The sequence below is a fragment of the Oncorhynchus masou genome, chromosome 32 (assembly GCF_036934945.1).
Source record: "Oncorhynchus masou masou isolate Uvic2021 chromosome 32, UVic_Omas_1.1, whole genome shotgun sequence".
Classification (NCBI taxonomy): Eukaryota; Metazoa; Chordata; class Actinopteri; order Salmoniformes; family Salmonidae; genus Oncorhynchus; species Oncorhynchus masou.
In genome coordinates, this window is record NC_088243.1 from 43,147,210 (window position 1) to 43,166,069 (window position 18,860).

At 42.5% G+C, this 18,860-nt stretch overlaps 2 protein-coding genes across 3 annotated transcripts in view; one reads left to right on the top strand and one right to left on the bottom strand.

Moving 5' to 3' along the window:
• fancm (FA complementation group M) overlaps positions 1-18,860 on the top strand; it is a 75,872-nt gene that overhangs the window by 8,726 nt on the left and 48,286 nt on the right. The gene's annotated exons all lie outside the window — the stretch shown is intronic.
• On the bottom strand, positions 1,572-17,079 carry LOC135526999 (heme-binding protein 1-like). The gene is made up of 5 exons (XM_064955670.1): positions 16,833-17,079; positions 7,825-7,916; positions 3,604-3,745; positions 3,312-3,495; positions 1,572-1,938 (listed from the first exon to the last, which is right to left on the bottom strand). Exons 1-5 carry the CDS (start codon positions 17,077-17,079, stop codon positions 1,767-1,769), a joined length of 837 nt encoding a protein of 278 aa, XP_064811742.1. The 3' UTR covers positions 1,572-1,766.

An 18,860-nucleotide genomic window follows, 5' to 3' on the forward strand; every position in this document is an offset into this window, starting at 1 on the left:
AGGTAAGTTGCTAGCTAGCATTAAACTTAATCAATCATAATCACTAGTTATAACTATACATGGTTGATGATATTACTAGTTTATCTAGCGTGTCTTGCGTTGCATATAATCTATGCAGTGCGCATACGCGAAAAAGGACTGCCGTTGCGCCAACGTGTACCTAACCATAAACATCAATGCCTTTCTTAAAATCAATACACAAGTATATATTTTGAAACCTGCATATTTAGCTAAAAGAACCAGGTTAGCAGGCAATATTAACCAGGTGAAATTGTGTCACTTCTCTTGCGTTCATTGCACGCAGAGTCAGGGTATATGCAACAGTTTGGCTCATTGAACTAATTTGCCAGAATTTTACGTAATTATGACATAACATTGAAGGTTGTGCAATGTAACAGGAATATTTAGACTGATGGATGCCACCCGTTAGATAAAATGCGGAACTGCTCCATATTTCACTGAAATAATATTTGTTTTGTTTTCTAGATGATAGTTTCCGGATTCAACCATATTAATGACCTAAGGCTAGTATTTCTGTGTTATGTTATAATTAAGTCTATGATTTGATAGAGCAGTCTGACTGAGCGATGGTGGGCACCAGCAGGCTCATAAGCATTCATTCAAACAGCACTTTTGTGCGTTTTGCCAGCAGCTCTGCTGTTTATGAATTCAAGCCTATCAACTCCCGAGATTAGGCTGGTGTAATGATGTGATGTGAAATGGCTAGCTAGAGAGTCGCTCTGAGACTTTTAGTAGTTGTTCCCCTTGCTCTGCATGGGTAACGCTGCTTCGGTGGTGGCTGTTGATGTTTCCTGGTTCGAGCCCAGGTAGGAGCGAGGAGAGGTACAGAAGCTATACTGTTACACTGACAATACTAAAGTGCCTATAAGAACATCCAATAGTCAAAGGAATATGAAATACAAATGGTATAGAGAGAAATAGTCCTATAATTCCTATAATAACTACAATCTAAAACTTCTTACCTGGGAATATTGAAGACTCATGTTAAAAGGAACCACCAACTTTCATATGTTCTCATGTTCTGAGCAAGGAACTTAAACGTTAGCTTTCTTACATGGCACATATTGCATTTTTACTTCTCCAACACTGTTTTTACATTATTTAAACCAAATTGAACATGTTTCATTATCTACTTGAGGTTAAATTGATTTTATTGATGTATTGTATTAAGTTAAAATAAGTGTTCATTCAGTATTGTTGTAATTGTCATTATTACAAATACGATTAATCGGCTTTTTTTGTCCTCCAATAAATCGGTATCGGCGTTGAAAAATCATAAATCGGTCGACCTCTAGTTTCCAGATCTCATCTCTCAGATATAAGACAGACACTTCAAAACAAACTTCCAGTAGATGTTTTTCCCTGTATGAATCTGTAATTCAATGTGTTTATGGGCTAATAGCAGTAAGGCCAAATTCAATGTTTCACCAACTAATTTAATATTTTTGGGTCCTAAAATCAAATATCTAAGTGATCCTTTGTATGACCATCTTAAAACAATTCCATATGTTAGCTTAGTAGAACCCCCCCCCCTTCCAGGTTTAGACTCTAGAGGATTAATGGACCCAAATGATGCAGCCTTGCTCAGAACTGTTTAATAAGGACCTTTTTCAGCAAAGTCCCAATGTCTCTTCTCTTTCTAAAATGGGAAGGGGTTTCCATTAGGGGTGAATCGGTAGGGTCAGATAAGGACGGGGTGTTGGGTGGGTCAAGTTCAGGAGGAGAGGTCAAGTACAGGCTGGCCCTCAAGGCTGCTCCAGGAACCAAATCTCGTTCTGTCGGTTTACCGCCGCGGGGTTTGTGTAGCCGGCGACAATGAATGAGCCATTCACGCATATGGCGGGGGAGTCGAGCACTTCCGCCATGGTGTGGATCTCGTTGATGATGGTCACCTCGTTCGTAGCACCAGCGAAGGCCCTGGAGCGAGAAAGGGGCACATAGGAATTTAATGAGATTTGATTCAAGTAATGGAGCTGTGCGTTTTAAGGTATTTTAACCTCCCTACCCATTCTGCTGTATAAATTCCAATGAGATTGTCCAATACAATATGCCATGAAAGTGAATGTCACAATGGGCTAAATGGAAACACGTCTGGAGCCACAACCGTATGATGTCTACAAAAAGTGTTGGAGTGGTGGCTGATTGACTGAAATAATGTCAATAACTTTAGCTAGTTAGTCTCTCGTGACTGACTTAACAAATGTTTGTGTCTAATAGAGTAGCTAGCTAGTTACGTACATGCGATTTGGTTCCGAGATTCCCAGTAAGCTAACTTCTTGGCTAACTGCAGGACGAAACAGTTTGCCAGAAACTGAACATTTACATTTAAGTCATTTACATTTAAGTCATTTAGCAGACGCTCTTATCCAGAGCGACTTACAAATTGGTGAATTCACCTTCTGACATCCAGTGGAACAGCCACTTTACAATAGTGCATCTAAATCATTTAAGGGGGGGGGGGGTTATAAGGATTACTTTATCCTATCCTAGGTATTCCTTGAAGAGGTGGGGTTTCAGGTGTCTCCGGAAGGTGGTGATTGACTCCGCTGTTCTGGCGTCGTGAGGGAGTTTGTTCCACCATTGGGGGGCCAGAGCAGCGAACAGTTTTGACTGGGCTGAGCGGGAACTGTACTTCCTCAGTGGTAGGGAGGCGAGCAGGCCAGAGGTGGATGAACGCAGTGCCCTTGTTTGGGTGTAGGGCCTGATCAGAGCCTGGAGGTACTGCGGTGCCGTTCCCCTCACAGCTCCGTAGGCAAGCACCATGGTCTTGTAGCGGATGCGAGCTTCAACTGGAAGCCAGTGGAGAGAGCGGAGGAGCAGGGTGACGTGAGAGAACTTGGGAAGGTTGAACACCAGACGGGCTGCGGCGTTCTGGATGAGTTGTAGGGGTTTAATGGCACAGGCAGAGAGCCCAGCCAACAGCGAGTTGCAGTAATCCAGACGGGAGATGACAAGTGCCTGGATTAGGACTTGCGCCGCTTCCTGTGTGAGGCAGGGTCGTACTCTGCGGATGTTGTAGAGCATGAACCTACAGGAACGGGCCACCGCCTTGATGTTAGTTGAGAACGACAGGGTGTTGTCCAGGATCACGCCAAGGTTCTTAGCGCTCTGGGAGGAGGACACAATGGAGTTGTCAACCGTGATGGCGAGTTGACAACTCCATTGGCCCCAAAATGACAAAGTGGATCCAGTAATGATTACAATTTGATGTTAATTTGATGTTAACGTATCTACTTCCATATTTTTGTGTTGTCATAAAATGTATCAGGCAGCACAACATAATCGCCAACCTTGTGTATACAGTAGTGGCAGGCCATTCCTCAATAATTATTTCAGTGTCAGAAGGCTGGGGTGGCTGGGCTTGGTATTCTGTGGGCAGGTAGTAGGCCACAGTGACGTCACTGGACAAGACCGAGTGGTTCTCGTCCGTGCGGATCACCGTCAGGATAGGGATGGTCATACCCAGATAGGTACCTAAGGACAGGACATGAACAACCAAGAGTTTGCAGTAGATTTGGCTAAACAAGGATGACGCTTGAAGAATAGACTCGATGACTACTGTAAAGGCTGCTTTGGACTCACCTGAGGAGTTCTGCTGGCAGATGTATCTCATGAGCTTCATGAAACCGTAACAGATGCTCTGCTCGTAGGTGTCCTCGTGAACCGTGATGCATGCCCAGTGGGCTTTCTCATAGTGGCGTTTCTCATAAAGCATGTCCCCACACTGTATAGACAGACAAAGGCTCAGGGTCATGCATTTGGCTGGGTCACTATTAATGATGAGTGGATCAGCGGTTTGTTCACCCGCCCGCAATTGCTAATAACCCATCTAGTGGCCCAGCCAGAGACCGACTTGAACCTGATCGAACATCTGTTGAGACATGAAAATAGCTGTGCAATGATGCTCCCCTTCCAATCTGACAGAGCTTGAGAGGATCTGCAGAGAAGAATGGGAGAAACTCCCCAAATACAGGTGTGCCAAGAAGACTCAAGACTGTAATCACTGCCAAAGGTGCTTCAACAAAGTACTGAGTAAATGCTAACATTCAATTCAGAAAGTATTCTGAACCCTTGACTTTTTCTACAGTGTTGTGTTACAGCCTTATTCTAAAATAGATTAAATTGTCTCTCCCCCCATAATGACAAAGCAAAACCAGGTTTTTAGAAATGCTAGCATTTACTTAGTACTTTGTTGATGCACCTTTGGCAGCGATTACAGTCTCGAGTCTTCTTGGCACACCTGCATTTGGGGAGTTCCCCCCATTCTTCTCCGCAGATCCTCAAGCTCTTGTCAGATTGGATGGGGAGCGTCGCTGCACAGCTATTTTCAGATCTCAACAGAGATGTTCGATCGGGTTTAAGTCAGTCTCTGGCTGGGCCACTCAAGGACATTGAGACCTGTTCTGTAGCCACTCCTGCGTTGTCTTGTGTGCTTAGTCATTGTCCTGTTGGAAGGTGAACTTTCTCCTCAGTCTGCGGTCCTGAGCGCTCTGGAGGAGGTTTTTAAATCAAGGATTTCTACTTTGCTCCATTGATCTTTCCCTCAATCCTGACTAGTCTCCCAGTCCCTGCCGCAGAAAAACATCCCCACAGCATGATGCTGCCATCATTCTTCACCATAGGGATGGTGCCAGTTTTCCTCCAGATATGATGCTTGGCATTCAGGCCGAAGAGTTTAATCCTCGTTTCATCAGACCAGAGAATCTTGTTTCTCATGGTCAGAGTCCTTTAGGTGCCTTTTGGCAAACTCCAAGCATCTGTCATGTTGCTTTTTCTGAGTAGTCACTTGACTATGGCCACTCTACCATAAAGGCCTGATTGGTGGAGTGCTGCAGAGATGGTTGTCCTTATGGAAGATTCTCCCATCTCCAAAGAGGAACTCTGGAGGTCTGTCAGAGTGACCATCGGGATCTTGGTCACGTCCCTGACCAAGGCCCTTCTCCCCCGATTGCTCAGTTTGGCCAGGCGGCCAGCTCTAGGAAGTGTCTTGGTGGTTCCATTCTTCTATTTAAGAATGGAGGCCACTGTGTTCTTAGGGACCTTCAATGCTGTAGAAATGTTTTTGTACCCTTCCCCAGATCTGTGCCTCGACACAATCCTTTCTCGGAGCTCTACGGACAATTCCTTTTGACCTCATGGCTTGGATTTTACTCTGACATGCACTGTCAACTGTGGGACCTTATATAGACAGGTGTGTGCCTTTCCAAATCATGTCCAATCAATTGAATTTACCACAGGTGGACTCCAAGGTGTAGAAACATCTCTGATCAATGGACTGTGAAGCAACACAAACATTGGCACAGACACACACACACGGATTTAGTACTGTAGATATGTGGTAGTGGTGGAGTAGGTGCCTGAGGGCACATGGTGTGTTGTGAATGTATTGTAATGTTTTAAAATTGTATGAACTGCTTTAATTCTTCTGGACCCCAGGAAGAGTAGCAGCTAATGGGGATCCATAATAAATACAAATGGAAACAGGATGCACCTGATCTCAATTTCGAGTCTCATAGCAAAGGGTCTGAATATAGATTTAAAAAAAAAACTTTTTGCTTTGTCATTATGGGGTATTGTGTGTAGATAGAGGAAATGTTTATATTTAATCAATTTTAGAATAAGGCTGTAATATAACAAAATGTGGAAAAAGTCTAGGGGTCTGAATACTTTCCCAATGCACTGTATATTGTGTTTTTCTCTATAGAATTGCACTTAATGACTGGCTCTAGATTTCAGAAAAAATCAGTTTGAAAAGTTTTTACTTCCAACTTCTGGACATGCCTCCATAATATAAGGTAAAAAAACGGAGTGGACAAAACATTAACATGCTCTTTTCATGAGACTGACCAGGTGAATGTCACTTGTTAAATCTACTTCAATTAGACAGGTTAAAGAAAGATTTTTAAGCCTGGAGTCAATTGAGAAATGGATTGTGTATGTGTGCCATTCAGAGGGTGAATGGGCAAGACAAAAGATTGAAGTGCCTTTTAACGGGGCATGGTAGTAGGTGCCAGGCGCACTGGTTTGAGTGTCAAGAACTGCAAAGCTGCTGGGTTTTTCACGCTCAACAGTTTCCCGTGTGCATCCAGAATGGTCCCCCAAAGGACATCTGCCAACTTGACAACTGTGGGAAGCATTGGAGTCAATATGCCTTGACAAGTTTAGGCTATTCTGAGGGTTACTCAATCTTAGGAAGGTGTTCATTAATGTCGGACATGGTGGATTGACTCATCCAATGGAGAAAAAAACATCTCTAGCTTAAACTGACGGATTGTTATGGGGATTGTTTTATGCTTTAGACCTTTGCGCAAGGGGGCATTGTCATGCTAAAACAGGAAAGGACCTTCCCCAAACTGTTGCCACAAAGTTGGAAGCACAGAATTGTCTAGAATGTCATTGTATGCTGTAGCGTTAACATTTAATTTCACTGGAACTAAGGGGCCTAGCCCGAACCATGAAAAAAAAAAAAAAACAACCCCAGACCATTATTCATCCTCCACCAAACTTTACAATTGGCGCTATGCATTGGGGCAGGTAGCGTTCTCCTGGCATGCTCCAAACCCAGATGCGTCCGTCGGACTGCCAGATGGTGACGCGTGATTCAACACTCCAGAGAGTGCGTTTCCATTGCTCCAGAGTTCAATGGCGGCGAGCTTTACACCACCCCAGCCGATACATGGCATTGCATCTTAGGCTTGTGTGCTCAGCCATGGAGACCCGTTTCATGGATTTCCCGACGAACAGTTATTGGGCTGATATTGCTTCCAGAGGCAGTTTGGAACTCGGTAGTAAGTGTTGCAACTGAGGACACCGTGAATCTTGAAGGAGGTGGTGTGGGGGTGCTTTGCTGGTGGTACTGTCTGTGATTTTATTTAGAGTTCAAGGCACACTTAACCAGCATGGCTACCGCAGCAACCCCATCTGTTTTGGGCTTAGTGGGACTAACATTTTTATTAATAGGACAATAACCAAAAACACACCTCAAGGCTGTGTAAGGGATATTTGACCAAGAGGGATCAGATGACCCGGCCTCCACAGATGACCCGGCCTCAACCCGATTTGGATGATTTGAACCGCAGAGTGAAGGAAAAGCAGCCAACAAGTGCTCAGCATATGTGGGAAAACCTTCAAGACTGTTGGAAAAGCATTCCAGGCTAAACTGGTTGAGAGAGTGTGCAAAGCTGTCAATGGCAAAGGATGGCTACTTTGAAGAAATATCAAAATATATTTTTATTTGTTTAACACTTTGTTACTACATGATTCCATTTGTTATTTCATAGTTGTCTTTACTAGTATTCTACAATGTATAAAATAGTAAAACAATGAATCAAAACCCTTGAATAAGTAGGTGTCCAAACTTTTGACCGGTATTGTAAATGTACAGTACATAGCTACCTCAATTAGCTTGTATCCCTGCACATCCACTTGGTACTGCCTGTATGTAACGTATTTTCTGCTCCTTATCTATAGCCATGTTATTTTTTACACCTTTGCTGTATTCCTCGGTGTCACTATTTTGGATTTTCTCTTTAACTCTTCATTGCTGGAAATGTACCTGTAAGTAAGTATTTCACTGTTAGTGTACACCTGTTTTCTGCAAAGCGTGTGACAATTGCCTAGAATTTAGTGTGAATTGTCCAATAATAAAAAGGTTATAAAATTAGCAGACTTAGTGTAACATACTAAAAATGTATGTGTGATCCCTGCAACCAAACAGGACCACACATTTTACAATGAGTCTTATTGCTGGGCTGGCAGAGTAGAAATTAATTGTTTGGTGAATTTGTCAGATGATAGACTTGCCTTCTCCCTATGAGTGCTGAGGGTGAAGGGCACGCGCTCCCGGTGGTGTTGTCCGTTGTTGCTGGTGATCTGCTGGATGGGCTCGGCCATGTCTGTTTGAGATAAAAACAGACTTGGTTCATTTTTATCGAGTTGCTTCAAGTAGGGTCGTCCATAGTCCAGGACCTTCACATGTTTTGGGGTAAGAGTGGGGAATTTTGCAACCCTACCTTAAAGTACAACAAATGTGAAGTTATGCTGTATGCTTGATGACAATGCTGTAGTGCTACTAACAAAACACCCCCTTTTCTTACATTTCCGATCCTGACTTGGGCTCCATAGATTCAGAAAAACGTTGTGTTGTCTGCCAACCTGCCTAATAGAAGTCAAACTAGTTGAGGCAGAGGCCAAGGTGCTGAAATATAGACCCCTATGGCATGACTGTAGCTAGTAGTAGTACAAGAAGTATTGGTTTCCTATTGCAGTCTATAGGGTCCTGTGTGGCTCAGTCGGTAGAGCATGGCGCTTGCAACACCAAGCGTCGTGGGTTCGATTCCCGCTAGGGCCACCCATATGTAAAAGTAGTGGCCCCAGCCGACTTGTAAGTCGCTTTGGACAAAAGCGTCTGCTAAATGGGATATATTATTATATTATATATTATAGACTATAGTCGCCATTCCCAAACTAGAGGTCGTCTGATATAAAAATGGGGTCGCGGGAGAATTTCCAAAATCCTGAAGGGGAAAAAATATACATGATTTTGAGAGACAATCTCGTGTGGTTAACCTTAATCTAATAAATTATTCAAATTTGAAAGATAAAATTAGATCACTTGAATCATTCCCACGGTGAACGGCTAGGCCTGCTATGCTCTGAATCCACACACTAGCGAACCAAGCGAACCATGCCTCCCTTCCCTCGGCTGTGCATGTTTATAACAGAAAACAGCATCAGTAAGTTTCCCACATGAGTAATGACTGCTCGCCTCCAAAGCTTGAAAGAGCATTTTGGTACCTACTTCCCAAACCGCTTGACTATGATCATGGCTCAGTTGACATGCCGGTAAGTGATATCGAACTGTCAAGTGGCCAAATGCTGCTGACAATGCATTCACTGGTCACTTAGGAGTTTGTGTTTGATTCAAAGGGAATACCTGCCGCCTCCCTCTGTGCTTTAATGCAGCGGTCAAAACTAATGGGATACTAATGAGTGTTCAAGACAACTGGGAACTCGGGAGAAAAGAAACGAGCTGTGGGAAAAGTCTTTTGAACAGTCATCCAACTCTGGCCTCATTTTAGAGCTTCGACTTTCCGACCTGAAGATCAGTGACATCATGATTTGACCTCGTGTTCCCAGTTGTCTTGAAAGCACCATAAAACTCATGGTACCCTTCGCCAGCTCATATCTGTGTGAAGCTGGATTCAGTGTGCTCGCCTGCATTAAAATCAAATATCGATCCATGTTAGATGTAACGCCAGACTAATTTCCAATTGTCTTCTCAACTCACCATCACATACTTTTAAATGTGGGGCTATGACAGTTAATTGGAAATACTGTTAGTTTTTCAATTGATGGCCATTACCCCAAATCAAAAAGTAAACATTGGTTGTTAATTACATTAATTACATTTCACATGGTTGGGGTCGTGAGAATTTTCAGATATCAAATTGGGGTCGTGGTTCAAAAAAGTTTGGGAATCGCTGGCCTATAGTGTTCAGTCTACAGTAGGCTTGGGCAGTATCCAGATTGTCATACCTTCATATCAACCTTGTGTCATCCTGGGATGTTTTGTAATACCGGCACTGAACACAAGGGGCACTAATTTCATACCCGACAGCCTCTGGAATCCGAAGGTTAGCAATGCTAACAAGTACATGTAAAATCCAATAGAGAATGCTAACAAGCGCATTGGAAACTTTTTACAGTTCTGACCTAAAGTATTTGCAGGACAGACATCCCAGCTCATAAAATATACAAGTAACAACAAAAATGCTACTCAGTTTGCTGCATGCACAAAACAATTAGACATCAAGGCTCTTGATTCAGGAGGGGTTTCTCTACTGTTACCAAACAAAGCTTGATTTGGGAAGAAGCTAACCACTTAGCACGATAGCTAACTAGCTACTAAATTAGCAAACCAAATGCACAACTGCAGGGCATTTAGAACATTTTAGGCAGGTAACTTAGTTTAAAGATATCTAGCTGGCAATCATTTAATTCGATCTGAACTACGTCACCTGGCGTATGCTGCACAAAAGTGAGTGACATGCAAGGTGCTGTTCTCTCGTCGTTGTGCGCTTGAAAACAAATACCACTGACTGGGGACTACAGGTAAACTTCCTAATGTGACCGGTGAAATGAAGAATGCAAATCTTCTTTCGGCTTATCTAACGTATTGCATAAGTTGACTGCAGGTATTTACTTAAAGCAGCTATAAATAAAAAAAGTATATTGTGTGTGTATTATACCACCCAAGCCTAAAAATCTGATAAACTGGGTAAATCCAGATGTATCCTAGGCCTATTCTCAATAAAGGGGAATGCATATTCAATAGAAGTGTGCATGCATTGAGTTATTTAGCTTTTTTTGGGCTGACGTCATCTGTAAAGCCATGAAAATTTGTTTCCCTTCCGTGTAGCAGTTTTTTATTGTATTGATCAACATTTGCATAGAAGTAGATTATTTTATAATTCCCCATGACAGAGGAAGAACCATTACGCCGGTAATATGGGTCAGATCTTTTGAACTGTTTGGGTTAGAATAATGGTACAGCAAAGCCTTACAACAACTAAAAAGTAATTAATATAGGATTTACTCCATGTCGCACAGCAAAACTATTTAGTTGCATGTGCGGCAATGTATCCCACTCCACCTATTTGTAGCAGATAAGGTATTGGCTAATGACTCTATTGTCATTTCAACACATTAGGCCTACAGTTTATCAGAGAGAAGATGGCCAGTAGATGACTAAGATGGTGGGGTGATGTGTATGATCATACATGGGTGACTCATTATGACTGTTCCCTAATATTTGTGATAAGGAGGGTTGTTTTGTTTCTTTAAGTGCCCCTTAGAACCAACTTCTCTGGTTTAAAAACAGCATAAGGGGCATCTTTTATTTGTTATTTAGCAGATGCTCTTATCCAGAGTGAATTATTTTTTTATTTAACCAGGCAAGTCAGAACAAATTCTTATTTACAATGACTGCCTAGGAACAGTGGGTTAACTTCCATGTTCAGGGGCAGAACGACAGATTTTTTTTTACCTTGTCAGCTCAGGGATTCTGTCTAGCAACATTTCGGTTACTGGGCCAACGCTCTAACCACTAGGCAACCTGCCGACATACAGGAGCAATTAGGGTTAAGTGCCTTGCTCAAGGGCACAGACAGAATTTCCGCCTCGTCGGCTCGGGAATTTGAACCGCCCAACACTCTTAACTGCTTGGCTACCTGCAGAAACATTAATTCTAGTGTCAAAATTGGCTACAAAGTGTAAATAGGCTTTATGACCAACATTATCCTGTCTCATCCCAAACAGAGTTTTGTGAGCTCGTCACAATTTACTAGAGGGCTGGGCATTGGATTACAATCATGCCCAGTGCCACGAGAGAATAGGGCTGGGCCCTATATACCGTATTTGACTAAATACTGTACGGCTGCACAAGTCGTATCAGATATCTAATTGCTATTGGGGGGGGGCCTTATATTGCGATTTTTGAACAATTGGTAATTCCATCAGATATGGTTTAAACAAGTGTCAGGGTAGAGAACAGTAATTCTAAAATGAGATCTGAATGAATACATGGTGTGCTAACTGAATACAAAACCAAATGTTCTACTAGACTAGTGAGTTCTGTTTCAACTTCTCCCTTCATTTGTAACTATAAGCCTAACTGTCTGCAGCCCAATAGTGTGAAAGATCTCTCAATCACAGATGACCTCTAGTGTATGAAGGGTATTGTTCACATGAGTGCTAGGCTATAGTACAGTATAGCCTAATCTTTATTAGTGGAAATATGTTTATTGACATTTCTATGTACAGTTCAGAAACTCCTTCAATCGAGTGTTGCGCAAACCAAAGTGTAGTCTGTCAGTGTTTTACTATGGTGGTATTACAATGGACACAGACTGGAAGATCTTAATAAATTGACTAAAACACCTTTTGAGCACCATTCAAAGCCCAAGAGCGAGTGGGGGAGTGGGCAGAGGTTTACTGTACAACATTGTAACCCACAGTATTTCAGGACAGGATTTAATAGCCCAAGCTTTCCCTTAACCAGAGCAGGTTAGGCTATAGCTCATCTGTTAAGCCTTTTAATGCCTCAACGGCGGATCCATGCTAAGTCTCCAGTTAATTAATCAGAGGAGAGAGGGAACAGGCAGGAGTCTCAGCCTAACTGGAACTCCATAAGCAGCATACCATAACTCAGTGTTCAGCAGCCTACACATCCAAACAAAAGGGCATTCATTTCTAACCTGTGGCTTTGACACAAGCCTACTTCAACCTGGGTTGTGTTTAGGGCTGGGCGATATGGCCTAATAATTATCTTTATTTTTGTATTTTTTTTCCCTAACTTATGGGCGATTCACGATATATACAAAATTATGTAGACACCCCTTCAAATGACTGGATTTGGCTATTTTAGCCACAGCTGACAGTTGTATAAAATTGAGCACAATGCCATGCAATCTCCATAGACAAACATTGGCAGTAGAATGGCCTTACTGAAGAACAACATGGCACCGTCATAGGATGCCACCTTTCCATCAAGTCAGTTCATCAAATTTCTGCTCTGATAGCTGCCCCGGTCAACTCTAAAAGTGCTGTTATTGTGAAGTGGAAATGTGTAGGAGTAACAATGGCTCAGCCGCGAAGTGGTAGGCCACACAAGCTCCCAGAAGGAGACCACCGAGTGCTGAAGTGGTGGGTTGCAACACTCACTACCAAGTTCCTAGCTGCCTCTGGAAGCAACGTCAGCACAATAACTGTTAGTCGGGAGTTTCATAAAATGGCCGAGCAGCCGCACCACAAGCCTAAGATCACCATGCGCAATACCAAGTGTCGGCTGGAGTGGTGTAAAGCTTGCCGCCATTGGACTCTGGAGCAGTGGAAACGTGTTGTATCACGCTTCACCATCTGGCAGTACGACGGACAAATCTGGGTTTGGCGGATGCCAGGAGTACACTACCTGCCCCAATGCATAGGCCAACTGTAAAGTTTGGTGGCAGAGGATTAATGGTCTGGGGTTGTTTTTCATGGTTCGGGCTAGGCGCGTTAGTTCCAGTGAAGGGAAATCTTAACCCTACAGCATACAATGACATTCTAGATGATTCTGTGCTTCCAACTCTGTGGCCTCAGTTTGGGGGAAAGCCCTTTCCTGTTTCAGCATAACAATGCCCCCATGCACCAAGCAAGATCCATATAGAAAATGGTTTGTTAAAATTAGTGTGGAAGAACTTGACTGGCCTGCACAGAGCCCTGACCTCAACCCCATCGAACACCTTCGGGATAAATTGGAACGCCGACTGCGAACCAGGCCTAATCGCCCGACATCAGTGCCTGACCTCACTAATGCTCTTGTGGTTGAATGTAAGCAAGTCCCTGCAGCAATGTTCCAACATCTAGTGGAAAGCATTCCCAGAAGAGTGGAGGCTGTTATAGCAGCAAAGGGGGGGGGTGGACCAACTCCATATTAATGCCCATGATTTTGGAATGAGATGTTCCATACTTTGTCATGTAGTGTTTCTCTAAATAAGCTTTCTTGTACAATTTAAAAAAAAAAGGTCAAATACACTGCATTTGACAGTCAGCAATAATCTCTAATGAATTCAGACCTTGTGAAATTATATAGAATAATTAAATGAGTGGGTTTTATAGTTGAAGGCTAAACATAAGCCTATGAAAAATGCATTACAAATTTACCCAGAACCATGCATAATGCACATTCAATAATAATGACTAACTTCTTGTAGCAGGCATTAGAAAATAGACACCGGTATCAAACACACGTGCTAGTGAGTAGCCAGCTAATTGTTTATACTTCAAGTTTAGCCAACTTGGATCTATTTGCTAACAAAGGTAGAACAGTTGCATTGTTATGAACACATCCTTCTGTCTCCAACTGTTTGAAAAGCATGCTTGTCTACTTTCTTCAGATGTGAAATCAAGTGGCCTACCTTTCTCCGACTGTGTTGCCAATTCCTTTATATAATTGTGTTTTATGCTTATTGATCATCTATAAAACAGACTAGACAGCTAGAATAACAGTCTTCTGCTAAAATGCTGCTAGCGGAACCGCACGAGACAAACCAATCATATATTTTCCAGAATCTATGTTCATTCATACTAGTTTTTAGTAGTGTCTGTTCTACTCGCAATTTGAGGAGTTGAAACATAAAAAGGGTGTTAAAAGGTTGAATTCTTTATTACAGTAAAATGTCTCTGTGTTTGTTTCCATATGACCAATTTTCTGTTGGACCAAACCTCAAATGCAAATTGCGAGTTCAATCCGCTTGTCAGAGATGAAAACGTGATCTCTCATCTGTTTTTCTGTAAGTGGCTTGGTGTGTGTGTGTGTGTGTGTGTGTGTGTGTGTGAGAGAGAGAGAGGGAATTGGAAGGTACACAGCCTACAAGCTATTGCACAGAAGACGCAAAAAAAGATGACCAAAAAGACAACAAGTGAACATAAACGCTCATAAAATAAAAAATAAAATAAACTTTATTCTTACAATATAGGCTTTTGGAATATAGTGCCAAAACATACATTTAGAATGAATCTAATTCATTTGATATCACGCAGCCCTAGTTGTGTTCATTAGGCAATACATTTGAGAAAACCAACTCAAAACCTCAGAGGGGCTGTGGATATGTCCAATAATGTTTTAGTAGTGTGCCCTACTGAACACAACCCCAGACTGCAGGATTGAATTGCTAGAATCTAGATAAAACAGTGATACTAGTCATGCTCAGAGGTTTTGGCTCGACTCTGGCGTGTTCCCTACTGAACATACATACTGCCCTACTGGACTGAAGTTGAGGGGATACCTAGAATGTAGACTGAACAGCAGTTGTACTATTTAGGCTCAGGTTTTGACTTTGCTCTGGGGACAGCAGCATAGACAGCCCAGTCTGGGTGTACCCTTTCAGCCCTCTGTCATTTTGCTGCTGACTGCCTGCTGCAAATCCAGTCTGCATTCCAGATGACCTAGTAGGTCAGGCACAATCTTGCTTTGTTTCCTTTCAGAAATCTAAGCAATTCTGGGTACAAATCAGGGTCGCAGTACAGCCAGCAGTCTGGCTTGTGTGTGCAATAGGGGGCCTATCCTTTGTTTTACTGTACATGCAGAAAGGGGAAATTGGGTCACTCAGTGTTGTTGCCTCATGTTAACCTTACAGGGGTGTTCAATTCAGGACAAAATATTCACATTCTCCGGAACAGTGTCTTTCAACCTGAGATTTTTGTAGGCTATGTGGCAGGGATCATCAACTAGATTCAGCCACGGGCCGATATCTTTTATTCCCCCCTTTCTATTATGCATGGGAATACTTGAACAGATGTCTTAAATAAAAATCACCTGGATCTGATTAACAGGTATTTTGTTTATGTCCAACAATAATAATATTTAAAAAAATTGGCTCAACTTGGGGGGTAAAACCATCCACAGGCCAAATTTGGCCCATTTTTCAGCTATTACTGTACTCTGGCTATAATTTTTCTGAGAGGTATGTTCTGAAAAAGTGATGCCATTTTCAGGGCCTGAAACATTGCTTTCAATATTTTGTTATTTGCTGAAAGAGTATGCTCAACATTTCAATTGTTAATACTTTCAGTTAGGACTCTAAGTACCACATTCAATTCGGCATTTTTTTTTTTTTACAGCAGGGGTATTCAAACAGGAGTCAGCAGGGGTACTGCAGAGGCTCTGTAAATGTATTTAAGTGGAATTTTCTTTTATCAAAAATATCCATGCCTGTCATCCCCGCGAAAATAAACACTCCCCACTGATAACATTACAACCTAACGGTAAATCTTGAATGGGGGTCGGTTTGACCTGAACATTCACTGACCCCTGATCAGCCCTATTTCCCTCTCCTTGTATGCACAGAAATTATTGTCCCTCAGGGATGAATACAGTTTTATTGAAATGTAACTCTTTTACCATTTCGTTTTTCCACTGACTTGTCACCGGACCATTTTCCTATCTTCAAGATTTGTTAGGAAAACGATTTCTTAACAGATGCATTTCTTAAAATGTCATTGGCATAATGTGTTGAAGAGATATGAACAGTGACCCCCGCATGCGGATGCTTGCCAAAATGGCTTGCAGAATGGTAATCTGTTGGATTGGGGTTTGTTAAATCATTTAAAAAGCGCCTCTACTGACCATGAGGGGCAAAAGGATCAGGGGATCATGTTGCTGCTACAAGCACTCATTTTACTAGGCTAGCCCCTCATTTTCACACATGACATTAGCATTATTCACAGCTTAGGATTTCATGTAGCTCTAGTACATTATACATGTTTAATACATTTCAGTGTTACTTTTAACTAGCCTAGTGACAATAGTACCGTTTTTGTGAATGTATACATTGTCTTGAGCCCTGATACAATGTGTCCCGTTTCTTGGCTGGGACACAGCACATTACCCACAATGCACTGTTTTGACAGCCGTCAACATCGACGGAGAGTTTATACGAGGTTAATGATGATCACTGTATGTATATGTGGAAAAAAAGTAGCGTGAATTTGTTTTGTGTGTTAATAATGATGTCTGGCACCCTGATGACGTCGACTACAGGAATAGTTCGAGTTCGCGGCAGATCTCTCACGCAGAACTAGGTCAATCGATGAAACGGGAATAAAAACAAAAGTAGCCAACTTTGTACAATTGTTGTCACAATAAACGGTGTCCACCGTTTTGTTTATACTGTCCATATAGCATTGCCACAACATAATTGCCCATACAAAATCGACTACTTTCTAAATTCGAACTGCACAGTGTGTGCTCTAAATCCCAAATGTTTTACCTTGAGGCACTTCGACTTGGTGTCCTCGAGCAGCGTCCTGCCAGTAGCGCAGCAATCGGTCTTGCTGCCCTTCGTACTCCATCGTCTCACTCTCTTCTTCCAGACTTCCATTGCCCGAATCTGACAGCTGGTCTTCCGAAAAAGATTCCAGATCCTCTAGCGTGATCGTCCCAAATACGGATTCGTCTCCACCACCGATACCATCGAGTCCACCATCTCCATTCATTTGACAATTGCCAGGATGCATTCTCCACTCTTGAAAAAAACAAACTTAAACGTATTTCAAAGCAAATGTGTACTGTTGGGTCTAAAGAAAGACAGCTTTTGGTGGTAAATCCGAGCGTGTTCCAGTCACAATTCGAAGCGGGAAATTCTGATCCGGGTTAAATCCGATTTAGGAAAACTTCAGGGCCATTTTTGCTCTAGTCTTGACGCGCTCGTTTTATTTACACAGCGATGCAACCTATATTCTATTTACAGAAACCATTTCAAACTTAATCTACTGAAGTTATTAATCGTCGAAGACTGCAAGACAAATACCTTGCCTGTCATAACGCGCTGCTTTCCATAGGCTGGTGAACCTATCTTGACGTGTATAGATAGTGGAACACCAGATGACACCTGGCCACTCCTACTGCAAGATTTGATAAATGCTGAAGTTCATTCACCTGAACATCTTTTCCTGAATTCAGATGTTCTGCGTTCCCTTTGTCATTAACAAATGCTATTTTTTTTTTTAAATCGGCTAGACAGTAAATTAGGTACAAATCTTGTTTTGCACATAAATCAGAGTGGGATGGTGTTTGATTTCAGTAACTGGGAGAATTGTTTCTCTCGCACATCTTTGGCCAGAAATGCATATCATGAATTAATTATCTTGAGTCCATTGAGTATGGGAGATGGGAAGGAACATGGTTATTAAAGAGTGATAGAGAATATGCTGACATGAGGACATTTTATATAATCTTCTGCTCTGTAATGTGATACATGGGGCACACTCAAAACCAGCTGGTCAGTCAGTCCTCATCTGGGGTAACTTGGCCCTAAAGTAGGGCTGCAATCCCAAAAAACAAGTTTATTTACAGTCAAGTTAAGCCTGTTGACCTCTTGACCACTTTCACTTGCGGTGATAATTATCTCATCTAACTTGGGCCATGACACAGATCCTGTGCATCGGCATCCATTGTAGACATGCAGCAGTGTATTGGCCTGTAAATTAAAAGCTACAAAGAAGAAAGGCCACTCGATTGTCTCCCACCTCACCTAACGCCACACTCACTCAGCCAATGAGGAGAGAGCTCCTTCACCGAGTTTGCTCTGTAAGCCTCACGGCCAAGATAGACTGTACTAGTGGCACTCGGCTAGCCATGCTGGCTTTGCCTTCATGGGGGTGCTAGCAAGCAACCTAGGTAGAGCTTGGTATCAACAGCCATTGTCAGCAAATCCAGTATGGGCTGAAAGTTATGGCGAGCTTCGATTGGTCACTCACGCCGTGATATCGCGGAAGATTTGCATAAAATTCCGCTTTCTCCAACTAGTCCCTGTTCAGCTCCAAGGCGCATACTCGCTTCACTCAACGATTCCCCGCCCACTCCGCTTATCTTCTCTTTCCTTCCACTGAATTTGAATGGCTTCATAATGCCACTGTATATGAACACGAGCTGTCAGTGTTGTGGGTTGCAGTACTCACCATCCTCCCGTTCCTGCAGCTCATGAGTTCTGTCTGCCAACTGGTGGGTGTCTGAAATGGAGCTCATGGGAAAGCTGGTCCTTAGACTATAATGATAATATATGGGTTATAATGAGAATAAAAAAAATTATCCACGTTTTGGTTGAAGCACTGCACAGCTGATTCAAATAATCAAAGCTTGAGGATGAGTTGGTTATTTGAATCAGCTGTGTAGTGCTAGGGCAAAACCAAAATGTGCACCCAGGGCCCCCACCCCCTGTGCACCTTGCCCTGTTGCTTCACCTTTAATTCACTTGCTTTACCTATGACTTTTCTTCAGGTCAACGGACGGTCACTAG

What these genes read in the sequence shown, in the direction of transcription:
- LOC135526999 (XM_064955670.1), bottom strand. Translation starts at nt 17,079, where the DNA reads ATGCATCCTGGCAATTGTCAAATGAATGGAGATGGTGGACTCGATGGT. An exon ending in CTGCCAGCAGAACTCCTCAG is followed by an intron (nt 3,496 to 3,603) that starts GTGAGTCCAAAG and finishes TCCTGTCCTTAG; the next exon opens with GTACCTATCTGGGTATGACC. An exon ending in GCCACTACTGTATACACAAG is followed by an intron (nt 1,939 to 3,311) that starts GTTGGCGATTAT and finishes TTCTCGCTCCAG; the next exon opens with GGCCTTCGCTGGTGCTACGA.